The 13266-nt window shown below is 28.0% G+C and overlaps 1 protein-coding gene across 1 annotated transcript in view; it reads left to right on the top strand.

The window, feature by feature from the left end:
- Window positions 1-13266, top strand: part of SK (small conductance calcium-activated potassium channel) — a 155577-nt gene that overhangs the window by 53305 nt on the left and 89006 nt on the right. Inside the window, exon 3 of the mRNA XM_011506834.1 lies at window positions 3512-3875. Within this exon, the coding sequence (XP_011505136.1) occupies window positions 3512-3875 (364 nt within the window). The remainder of the gene's footprint in view (window positions 1-3511; window positions 3876-13266) is intronic.

The raw sequence follows: 13266 nt of genomic DNA, 5'->3' as shown, positions 1-13266 counted from the left end.
ACACTTTAATTGTAAATATATATTTCTGATAATCATTTTAATAATATTCGTTTTAAAATTAATTAATACTCGCAGTATTGTAATGAAATAGTTGACGATTTGAATACTAAATTTATGTCATCTAATTATATTTTATTGATTCATATATGGAAAAATAATCTACATTAATAAGATTTAAAATGATTCAATAGTATACTTAACCATCTAGTATTCAATGTAAGTAAATTTCTTAAAATTAAACAAAATATCTGAAAATACTGATAAATATACGTATTAAAAATATTCGTGAAGTTCGAGTTGTAATAATTTAAAAAATCAATAATGTCATTGAAAGCTGAGAGAATTCCTTTTTCTCCTTTTTATGAAGAATAGAAAAAAAAATATCATTTAAGTGTATAATTTAAATTTATAACTTTTTAAAATAATATACAGTATAGTATATTGGATTTTATTCATAAGTTAGTTATACATTGCACTCAAAACTGATAAAATATTTACAAGTCAAATGTGAAAAAGTTAATTAAAAAACTGAACATCATGGTTGAAGTGAATAATAAATAATATTCGTTGTTACAAAAAACATATCTATTTTTACTTTATGTATTTTTATCGACCGTGTTTAACAACATATAATTTCTCTTGAGTAACTCCCTTATTTATAAACTTAATATTTTCTAAATATTTATAAACATTTAATTACTTATCCCATAATCATAATGTAGGATATGGTATTATATGTCATATGTGTGCGTGTGTATATATATATATATATAATTTGTATGTACTATTATGTTTTAATTTTCTAAATAATGTACAAAAATGATTTAATACATAATCTATACAAATAGAATATAAATTATCAACATTTAAGAAATGAATTGTTTAAATTAATTATTATATAAATGCAAAATTTTATAATTTTCCATTAAAATATTACATAAAAATATACTACTGTGGAATCAATTAAATATACTGACATAAATTTAAACTAATTTATTAAACACTGAAACACTTAAATTTAAACATTAAAAAATGCATGTTAATATATTTAAATTATTCGTCATGTATATATATATATATATATATATATATATATATTAATTAATAATAAAGTAAAGTAAAGAAAAATAAAAAAATAAAATAAAATGTATATAACAAAAAAAAAAAAAACAAAAAAAAACAAAAAACAAAAAAATAATATAAGCTTTCAGTTTTTTATTAAAATTGTATATTAATATTCTATTTCATAAATTTCTTGTTATTCAAAATACAATTTAAACTATCCTTTTACATTTATAACTTATTGGTGAAGTCATTAGTTTAATGTACAGAGTTTAATTAATCCATTGTTACATTTTATTCTTGTAAACTTCAATTTATATGGTGAATACACAAAAACTCCTATCTAAGTTTTTAATTAGAATTAGTAGTTTAAGAAGTTACTACTATTAATGAAGAATACTTATAAATATTTTACTATTATTTAAGTTACAAGAGTATTCTATATTTTTTCGCGTCCATATAAATCATTATTGATAAATAACGTATTTTCTATAATAATAATTATATTATAAACAACAATTCTATAATAATGAATACTAAATATAATTAAAAGACAAAATTACAAAAATATTAATTAAGTATTTAAAATACATAATTTCTTTAAATTATTAGACAAATTATATACTTCTAAATATAATATATTATATTTTTATATTTTGAATTATATGAATTCGTATGATCATTGATAATACATTATAAATTTAACTTTGAAAGCAATAGGAAAATAATTTATTTACAAATACAATCTGGTATTATTTTTGTATAAAATGTATTAATTATCTTATTTATTAGTATTATTTGTCAAAATTGATTAATGACTTTAATGGCAAGTATGCTAAGGTATTATTTTAAATATTGATAACGAATTATTCTTATTATCAATTTGTTATTATTATTGATTATTTATTATTATAATAGATTATTAATTAAGAAAAAATAAATTTTATTGTTTGAAGAAGTAGACAACTAAATAATAAATAGATCCTGCCGTGTTCCATCCTTCATTGAGATATGACATACTTTGGTTCAGAATTTCATATTCGAGTTTTCACTCCTTAAAAGAAATATACTTTTTTCTATCGCCTTTACATTCATGGTGTATATTATAATTTTTTAGGTACAATATAATTATAAATTATTATTAATAATATTTAATAGGAGCAAGTGTGAAGTAGAATAATTGAGTGGACTCGAAGCATATGTAAAGCATAATTCAGGAATAAAGTAAAATTTGCAGTCTGTGGAAATTTCGAGAATTTTCTTACGCGTTGAACTGTTATGAAATAATTTCACATATATTTTCCGAGTATAGTCTAAGAAGTTAAATAACCTTTAGTTGTCTCAGTAACAAAAAAGAACTGAAAATTTATAAAATAGATATTATTTTTCCCACTGATGATTTGCAACCTCGTTTAAATTTGTCATATCGACAGTGGCAGTTTTAACTTTAATAGATTATATAATCTTCCTTATCACGTTCATCAAATCTTATCTCCTGCAAATATTAGTTTTCTCCCTCTTTGTAGATTATTTTGATGGCAAAACTTCCAATTTCACTGTTGCTTCGATCAAAACTTTACCAAGTTTAAATTGTTATGGCGTTGAACCGTTGCCATTATCAGAAATATGTCAAAAAGTATTAAAACTAATTGACAAGGAATATAATCGAAGTAACTATTTATTGCTCAATAATTTCAATAAAAAAAAATTACATTATTTTTCAGATCAATGGAAATATTCTGGATATAAAAATGCGCAAATACAACAAAAAAAAATCGCCTAATTACACATACTATTATATATATATATATATATATATATATATATATATATATATATATATATATATATATATATAAGAATATTTCTATTTGACGTTATAAGATTGTCGTAGATAATTCAAATAATTAATGAATAAAATGATAATTAATGCAATACTAATTATTAAGTAAATACCAATTAATCGATAGGAACTAGTAAAGCCAATGCCATATTATAAAAAGCTATTGTTAAAACAATAATTATTATTGAACTAGATTCTTCATCGATCAAAGTAATGGACAATTTATTCTCGAATTTTTTTTATAAAAAATGCAATTTAATCGATGGATGTAAGCTTAAGATAATCTTTTTAAAATTTAAACCAGTGTATTCGACATCTTAAATGGTATTGTTCCGTAATTCCGTTCAATCCAACGAATTCCCATGGGACGATTTTTCAACAATAAGGAGTGCCAGCAATTATAAAAGCCTTAAATTCATGAAAAATATGTAAAAAGCCGAATACGAGGAGGGTCTCGTCCTCGGTGGTGAGGCGCCGCTCGTGCGTAGAGGTCGACGAGTGCCCGGGCCCTCTCCCAAATGCCGAGGGCGCGTCCCTCCCGAGACATCCAGGCTCGCGGTAGCAGACCCTACGAGCCTCTGACAGCGTGTGCTCGACCTGTTCCAGGGAGAGCGTCCGAAGTGGCCACCACTGCTGCCCATGCCAGACGACCCTCTCCTCGAGCATAATCGGCCCGTACGGCGGCGGCTCAGGCAGTACCCTGCCCCCGGCAGTCCTCGTCACCAGCTCGCCGACCGTTCGCATGATTCGCCAGAGTTCCCAGCCGGAGGCGGCCACCGGCACTGGCGGCTCCTCCGGCAACTGCTGCTGCTGCTGCGCGGGTTGTAGCTGCCCCCTGCATACGGGCGCGAGTGGCGTCGCAACGCCGAGCGCCGCCTCGCTGCGGCAGCTTCGGGAACCCGGCGACGGCATCGCCGGTATAGCCGCCGACTCTTTACGGATCAATGGCGGCATTAGGCAGTTCCGGCAGGTAAAGAAACTACCCAGCAAGCCAATGTTTCCTTTGTTAATCTCCTCGTTCTTATAATTTTTATCTGGTTATCCTTACGCTTATCAATTGCACCTATCAACACGATACGCGGCTATTAGATGGTCTTATACTTATACAGAGGCACAAGGGGAGAGCGTACGTGACTTATGATAATGATTTCGCCCTTTGATAATAAAGTAGGATAGTTTGGAATCGTTTCACGACTGTGCCTACCTATGTACATTTCGGTATTCGCGGGCACTTGAGTTGCACAACAATTAAGTTGCGCGCAACGATACTACGCCCAACCATAGAAATGCCCAATGATAGAGAGAGAGAGAGAGAGAGAGAGAGAGAGAGAGAGAGCGTGAAAGGAGAGAATGAAAGAAAAAGATGAGGCTATGATGGGTTATTATGGCTGTGTGATGGTGTTTCTCTAACGGATGCGAATGCTCCATCTGTTTTTCACGTGGAATATCCATTAAATAATCCGAGCATTAAAGCTTCGAGAATTTTGACAATAATGACATTCTTAATGGTCTTTGAAAAGTCGATCCTTTAACATTTATATAAAATTGATAAAATAAGTTATGAAAAAATGTTGCAGTAAAATTGTCAAGCTCATTGTAGATCATTGTAATTATAATATCGTTAGTGTATTGTAAATTTTTTTTAAAGGCTCAATCATCTTTAAACTGTTTATAGTGATGCTATTAAATAGCTATTCTATAGAATTTACTATAAACGTTAGAGTTTTAAAATGTTTATAAACTATCCACGTTTGTCTTTTTTTGTTTTGTTTTTTGTTTTTGTGTTTTTTTGTTGGCTTGTTTTTTGTTTTTGTTTTAGTACAAGCAAATGTACTCATACCCATCAATATAAAGTAAACTAACATAATGTCTACTTTGCATTAGTTTATATTAAAATCGCAATTACTAGATTGAATAATAAGGAATTTAACAATTGTATGGTAATTTAAGATGAGAAATTATTGAAATTACTGAAATAATGAATTCATATAAATAATAAAATTGTGAAACGCTTTCGATTTAAAATACAAAGTTGAGATTTGCTTTGATATAAAAATATTCTAAATAGGCTTACATAAAATATTTTTTAAACAAACATAATAGATTAATAATAATAATACACTTCGTTGTGCTTACCGTTAAAATTTTTGTTTAAATTTACGGTGGCAAAATATCTAATTGAAATTCACTACTGAATATAAAGCTTCTTGTTGTTCTACCATATCATCAACTTCCTCGCTTATCTTTATTAAGAGTGACTTTATAAATCTTATTTAAGAATCCATAAGTTAAATTACAATTTAGATATATGAAAGTATTTAATTTAAATTTAAATATAAATAATAAACTCTTCCTAGGTGGGAAGTAATTTTAACATAGTTAAAAATATGTAAAAATATGTAAAGAATTCCAAGAATATTTCCAACAATTTACAAATATTGATAATTTTTCAAAATCACATTAAGATATAGTCAAATTGTCTCTCTCTCTCTCTCTCTCTCTCTATCTATCTATCTATATATATATATATATATATATATATATATATATATTACCACTGAAATCTTATTTTACCATTATTGCGTCAATCTATCATTCTCTCATCCCGTCTTTGTCACTTTCAGTTTATCCCATAGAAAACTAAATCATTATTCCAAATAACGCTCTCCGATTTATCTCTACACACTTCTATGCATATCGCGTGTCGCTCTTCCATCGCCTCTGTGTAAGCTTTCCATTGAACGTGTGCGCTAAAATACAAAATCACAACTATAGAATCGTGCATGCAGACACATTCATATGCGATAAGCACGCGCGCAGCGTAGATAGTAGAGAACAAGGATTAAATGAGAAATCACTAATAATATATTGGTATCTCGGTGTTATTGAATTTTTTAAATCTTCTAAATTACATATTGTCTTCGCTTAACTATTATTCGTTTTATTAATATCTATACGTTTGTGTGTGGGAGCGTGCATGCGTGCGTGGGTACTTGAGTCTATGCGTGCGCGAGTGATGATGAGCCTATGCGAGTAATTACCTCTACTAGATATATATGAAAAATTAAAATTTATTTAAATACAATGAACTTTCTCTTTCAAATAATCAATGCCAATTATGTTAAAAATTTTCCACTGTTTTACAAATACATTGTTGATTTCATTTTAATCTATATTAAAAGATATAATTATGCGATAATGCCGTTTCACAGCGCAATTTGGCATTAATTTATACAATCTTACTGGGATTGAAATTTATTTTTTTCGAAATCACAATATAAGATTTAACGATAAGATATATCTGTAAGTATGATAAGTAGAATAATGCTCACGAGTATAATAAATAATTGAAAATCAATGTATATCCTTTTTGTGTTAAAAATATGTAAATAATGGATGATATAAAAGGGCTAACGGTATTTGAAGACAATAGCTCAGCTACACCGATTACGTATTCGTTACAAACAGCTTATAATCAATGGACAAACAGACAAAAGAAATTATTTCGTTCAATAGGCCGACTCACTATATTTATTTTAAACAATATCGTTTGTACGTAAACAATACACTTCATCGCAATATATACGAATGCATTGTGAGGTTTTTAAAAATCATTCTTTAATTTCTACTTTTGGTGTGCAATATTTTACATAAATGTTTAATAGCATAATATTTTATGTCGTTTCGAAATTCTATGTTTAATGTAGTGGATTTTGTACTCAATATTACTTGGAGTAGTTTATTTTATTTATTCTCTTACTAGAAATCTACTATTTTCATTAACAATTTGTGTTCTTAATTTCTTCTCTTTCTACTAGTTTCATATTCATAGATACATGTACAACTATCAAAATAATTAGTTAGATAAAATATTATTAATGCTGTTTCAGTAAAACATAATTATCTAGCTGCATTTACATTCGATGGCAACATCAATATAATATTAAATATATATGTTGTTTAAAAATTTGTTTTTAATTTAAAAAAGAAAAAATACTCCACTATCTTTTTATTCTTTTTATTCAATACATATATTACAAGCTATACTACGTGTATGTCGATAAATAGAGAGAAAATACATAATGAATAATTAATACGGTACTGGTACTACTGTATGTACGACAAATCTCGAATTACCGTATTACCGCAGCAACTGAGTTTGAAGAGAATGATAATTAAAAGTCTCGAATGTGATAGAATTTTCAACGACAATAACCACCAACAACGCCCTGGGAATTCGTCCCCTGCATTTTACAGCTTCACTTCGCGAAAATGAACAGAGAATAAGTATGCTTATATTCAGACGCGTATCCATGACTGTGTGGCGCTCGTATGCGTGTATGTGTATAATAGGCAGAGGGAAAGGTTCCCACGGGAGATTAAGTTAGTGCTACAACGTTCTTCGAGCCAAAAGCGAATGTTCCTTCCTACCAGCACCAATTTTACCTCTCACTCCAGCCCCTCCCCCTACCCCCTAACAGCCAAACTTTATGATTTTTTTGATTAGCCGTCGTCGCGACGACACAAAACATAGACCACATCTATTTTTTATTAATTATACTCCAGCCACGTTTCGTCTCGTGATTATATCCAAAGTCTCCTCTTTCAAATATTTTATTATATAGATTATTAGATCGAGAGATATTTACAAATATATGTATATATACATATATGTGTGTGTACATTTGACGAAAATTCCTCAACTTCACGATGCACGCATGTACCTCTTCTCCACTAATAAAAATCAATACAACCAAAATTTTTATTTTCTAATTCAAAGCTTTACATTATACATTTAAGATTATGAAATCTCTTATATATATATATATATATATATATATATATATGTATGTATATGAAGATATTTTATGAAAATGTATAATTAAAGGTTTTGAGGAAACCATTGAACAGGCCAACGTTAAAATGGAATTGAGTTTAATTAACATTTTATTTTCTTTTTTTTGTCGCTGCGTAAGCATTCCAACGCTAATTCATTAATTTAATAATTATTTCCTATAATATTACATTATTTTATTTTGCAAGATTGATTTATTCGTCATTAATTTAAGAAAATGTGTTTAATAAGAATTTAATTGTACTAAACCTTTGAACTGAAGTTTTTTGTGTTGGAACTAAATGAAATGAATCTATTAATCATCGATTCACATTACATTGGATGTTCGCGCTTAAAAATCTATTTTTCCAAGGGAACTACATCACGAAATATTAAAAACAAATAAACGAAATAGAAAAACAAGAATGTTATTTTAAAAAATGCATTTCAGAATAATATTTTCAAGCGAAAATTGATTGAAATAGAACTATTTTCATTATATTATATATCAGGGACTTTATATATACTTATCAACTTGAAGTAAACAAAACTCTTAAACTTATATAACATAAAATATTGAATACGCTGAAAGTTTAAAACTAAATTGAATTTCTACTTATCATTTAAATAAAAATAGTAGATTATTTATATTTAAATATTTTACTTAAATATTATTACAGATTATATAAAAATCTATTGCGAGAGAAAGTCTCATTTTCATTACATAAAACAGTAAATATATGTTTGTAAATAATAAACGCAATATATGCTTATAAAAAATATTAATAACTTCGCATGGTTAAAAAATTCTCTCGTTATCTTCTATCAAAAATCGCTATCGAATTTATTTTTTATTTTATTTTATTCTAAACTATTTCAAATCTTCAAATAATTTACACGAATCTTACCAACTAATAATCGAGTTCGAAAGTATGTCAAATTTATGAAAACCACTTGAATTAATAAAACATGTAATTTCCAAATTTTTAAATATATATTTTTATAATGAAAGGAATATTTCAATCGATACTGCTTGCTCGAGCTTATCAAACATCCTACAGACAGCACCATAACGCGATATTACCCGACCAAACTACAAGGGAACGATAACTAATTTACTGATAAAAAACGGAATGACGGAGAAAAAACAATAGAAAAAACAAAAAAAAAACAAAAAAAAAACAAAAAAAAAAGTAACAAAAAAAAAGAAAAAAAAAGAAAAAAAAAATCAGCCTTGACAAAAAAATAAATCGAAACCTGGAACAGTACCCGTGGTGGTGCAAGTCATCGCCAATGACGGCGACAGCGACGACGCCACCACCACCGTCGTCGCAACATCAACAATCCGGTGGCTCGGCGTCCTGCAACACCGGTGGCGGCGGCAGCGGCGGCGGCGGCGGCGGCGGCGGCGGCGGCGGGGGCGGGGGCGGCGGCAGCGGCGTCTCGCAGATGGGCGGCCAGGGTGTCTTGCTCTGTCCACGAAACCTCGCCCAGGCGAGGAGATCAAGGCTGCGCCGCGCCCTCACGGAGGCCACCGCCGAGACCGTCAACTACGTCAAAGCGGTGGGGAAATTCAAATCAAGCAAGCATCCACTCCTTACCAAACAAAACAAAAACAAAAAAAAAAAAACTATGAATAAGATTTATCAACACGTACACGCGCCACTTAACGACACGAACACACTTGTATATACAAATTTCCTCAAATTTTTTTTTTTTCATTTTTTTTTTTTCTACAAAGGGCCGCTACCATTGTACATAAATACAGTTCCACCTAACATTACTAGTGCTACTGCTACATGGCATGATGAGGCTAGAAAGGATTATTTGCATGATTAAATACTAATTCTGTTCACAAATATATTTTGAACGTACATGCAAAGATATTGTTGCATGGAACATGTACGCGGGAAAGGTTGGATTATCTCAGATATCATGTGAACGCAAGTAATCGATTTAGTTACTTACCCAATGCTTAATACTTTTATAATGATTTTGGCAAAATAATGAATTGCAAACTATTACATCTAGCATGTTCTTTCATTCATTTATATTTTTTTTTTACATGTACGTTTTGCACAATGCACCATTTGCGTAAAATATAATTTATAGAAGAGTGATTACAAAACACCAATCTAAATCTAAAATCTAAGATTCACAATTATGAGCATACGAGCATTTGATATTATTTTATCATTGTTTATATAAGAGCTTAAACGATTATGTTTCTCCAAGTAACCTCGGCACTTAGTTTTACGTACACTTAAATAACATAAATTAATAAGTATATGCAAAAAAAAAAAAAAAAAAAAAAAAAAAAAAGAAAAGAAAAATGTAAAGATTATTGTGTCGGAAGCGGTAATAGGCTGAAATTCGCTTGAAATTCGATAATCGACAAACCGCAAAAATCTCCTGGGCACTATATTTCTCACGACTAATATAACCAATAATATTCTTTTTAACCTTTCCCGTGTATACAATCCTAAAGAACAAGGAAAATTCAGAATGGATGCATGATCGACTATCGAAATGGCCATTTAAAGCATGCAGATCCTGCTCTCCTCTACTTTTTACAAGGCCGACCCTTAGAAAATTGTCGGAATATCCACCTTCGCCGTCACGCTCACAAGAACTCGACAGCAAAGTCGTATCACTCAAAGGGCAGTCATATACCAAGATTACACATCTATGAGAGACAGTTTTACCGCATTTAATGTTCAACTACTGCACAGCATTACTAAACTGACAAGAGATCCATATTAAACTTACCCCCAACTTACTGCTTTAGCTCGAGGATGCGACATAATTTGGCACAGGAAGATAGCATACATAATGAATTCAAGCTTTCTTATAAATTTCTCAAGAGCTTGACTATACAGGTTGCTGCACGAAAGGATTATAGGTCGATGATGTGAAACTTGTTAAGATTCTATTCAATGATAATTTACGAATATAAAGTAGATTAATCGAAATAAATAATGAGCCAATAGATTTTTTTTAACTCAGCATAGACCATGCATATATGTATATATATATTATATATTGCGTTTATCATTATTCTTCAGTCGAATTAACGAAATATTAACATTTTTAAAGTATTTGAAATTATATAATACCAATAATGCAACTACAACATATTTTTCTCTAGACTTAAATAATCTAATTACAATTTGAAATTAATCTATAATTATATTTCATTCTTTCCATCAATATACTAGTATTTTTATGATATTATTTAAGCTACCATTGAGCATTTTACTTGCTAATTTTGCAATAAAAATACAATTTGATACTCAGTATATTAATATCATATTACTTGTAAATGTAGAATTTTCAAAAATATTGCCTCCATAAGAAAATCAATCTCCCAGAAAAACTATTAAATTAAATTTCACGTCATAGGGATATTCAATCGATGCTTTTTATTATCTCGTTTTCATAAGATTAACTATCAATTATTATTCTTCTATTATAATAATTATATTTATATGCTATTTTATTGTACTGCAAATGATATTATTTTGTAATAATTTTTGTACAAAATTAGACTTCTTTATTTGAAAGTAAAATAAACAATTTTATGGACATTATTATTCTTCATTATAAATTTACAAATCAAACAAATTTACTTTGTATTAAAAATTTCTAATAAATTATAAACATTTAATACCTTCATATTTGCAATTACAGTATAAAAAATATATAAAATTTAATAAAACAAAATATTCAATATAGAAAATAATAAATTGTATAAATTAATATAATACGGATTATATATTCAAATTTTATTAATAATATAATTTAACATATAAATTGTAAAGGCGTAAATTATAAAGCTAACGATAATATTATATAATTGTTCATAATGATAGAGAGTAAAATAACACACATATTATACGAGAAAATTTTTTGCAAAATCCGTTACATACGTCAATAAAAGCAAAGGGTAAATATTTATTACAGTTGGTTTGAAATCCTCATAAAATAAATATTGCACAAAGCTCGAGTTACAAAAAGGAAATAATTTGAAATCTCTAAATCAAAGGCTGCGATACACACACGCGCGCGCGCGCGCACACACACACACACACACACACACACACACACACACACCTTCGATTCTTTAATGTGAAGGGAACTTTATTTTGAGAGACTGACTTCCATTTATTTTATCGATAGATGAATTCATCAATATTTAATGATACATATTTTATTCATAATGACTTTAAAACGGTAAAACAATTCAAATTTTAATTTAATAATTTAATATATGGTTGTTTGAAATGTAATTTATAAAAATTTGTAATATTCGACCGTAAAAAGTTGTGAAGTTTTTTTAAAATACATAAGTAGTACCAATATTTTCTACGCATTGATAAAAATAAAAGAAATGACTTAACATTAAAATTTTCAAGCTAAATAACTTCTTAAAAGAAAATCTTAAAAGAAATAGAAAAGAAATCTACGAAGCATTAATGTTTCATGGTAACGAAACTTTGAAAGCATTGAGTTCAGTTATGCAATATCTGACTTAAAATAAAAATGTTTAAAAATATATAATTACTGTGCAATAAAATCGGACTATCATATTGAAAAATTAATAATATTTTATTGATTTCATTTATAGCATTTATAATTAATAAAATACATAGAAATAGATAGATTTTTAATAAAATTGTTTTTGCAAGAAAGAATAATTGTAATTGCATATATTAAATCATTATTTTATAAGAAATTTTTTATTAACAATTTACATTAAACGTAGAAATAACGATTGTTGCAAAAACTGTTTGAAAATATAATATAATTATCGAATATTATTGAAAAATATTGATTAGATATAACGCAATCATAAAGTAATGTTAAGTTATTAATAAATGCATAATCCATTGGAATATCAATTAAAATTTTGAAGTCAATAAAAATTAATGTGACCTCCAGCATGGCTCTTGTCAGTTTCATAATGTCTAATTGTTAGTTTTTAAATTATATAAAATATTGAACAATAACTAAATTGTATTTCTAAAATAATGTGAAATATAAAAAGTTTTATTCACATATAATACGGCTTTGTATGTAATTTACACAATTTATTCATGCTACTTTTCTTCTTTCTCTAAACAATAATATATTAAATAATATATTAAAAAGATAGTCGTAAGATAGTCGAAAGATGATCCATTTTCCAATTTTTTTATAATATATGATATCATACATACATGTATATAATCACTTACTATGTTACTTACTTCTTCACATATTTTTTTTACAAATCTGCATTTTTAGCTCCATGATCCTTTTCTACAAATTGTATTTATATTTATTCAAATATTTAAAATATATAACCTGCATTTTGAAATGACATCCTATATTATTCAAGATTATATATAATTTCACATGTAATATGGCTGTGTGACCATTAATGTGACAACCCATCAAAATATACAATCTTGCAAATAAAAATTAATCTTAAAATTAAATTTATTTTACCTATAATTTTAATAACTTTAAGTTCTTTATATAAAAA

This window comes from Ceratosolen solmsi, unplaced genomic scaffold (assembly GCF_000503995.2).
Source record: "Ceratosolen solmsi marchali unplaced genomic scaffold, CerSol_1.0 scaffold6, whole genome shotgun sequence".
Classification (NCBI taxonomy): domain Eukaryota; kingdom Metazoa; phylum Arthropoda; class Insecta; order Hymenoptera; family Agaonidae; genus Ceratosolen; species Ceratosolen solmsi.
The sequence above is the reverse complement of the archived record's forward strand: the minus strand, read 5'-3'. Positions and strand labels throughout refer to the sequence as shown.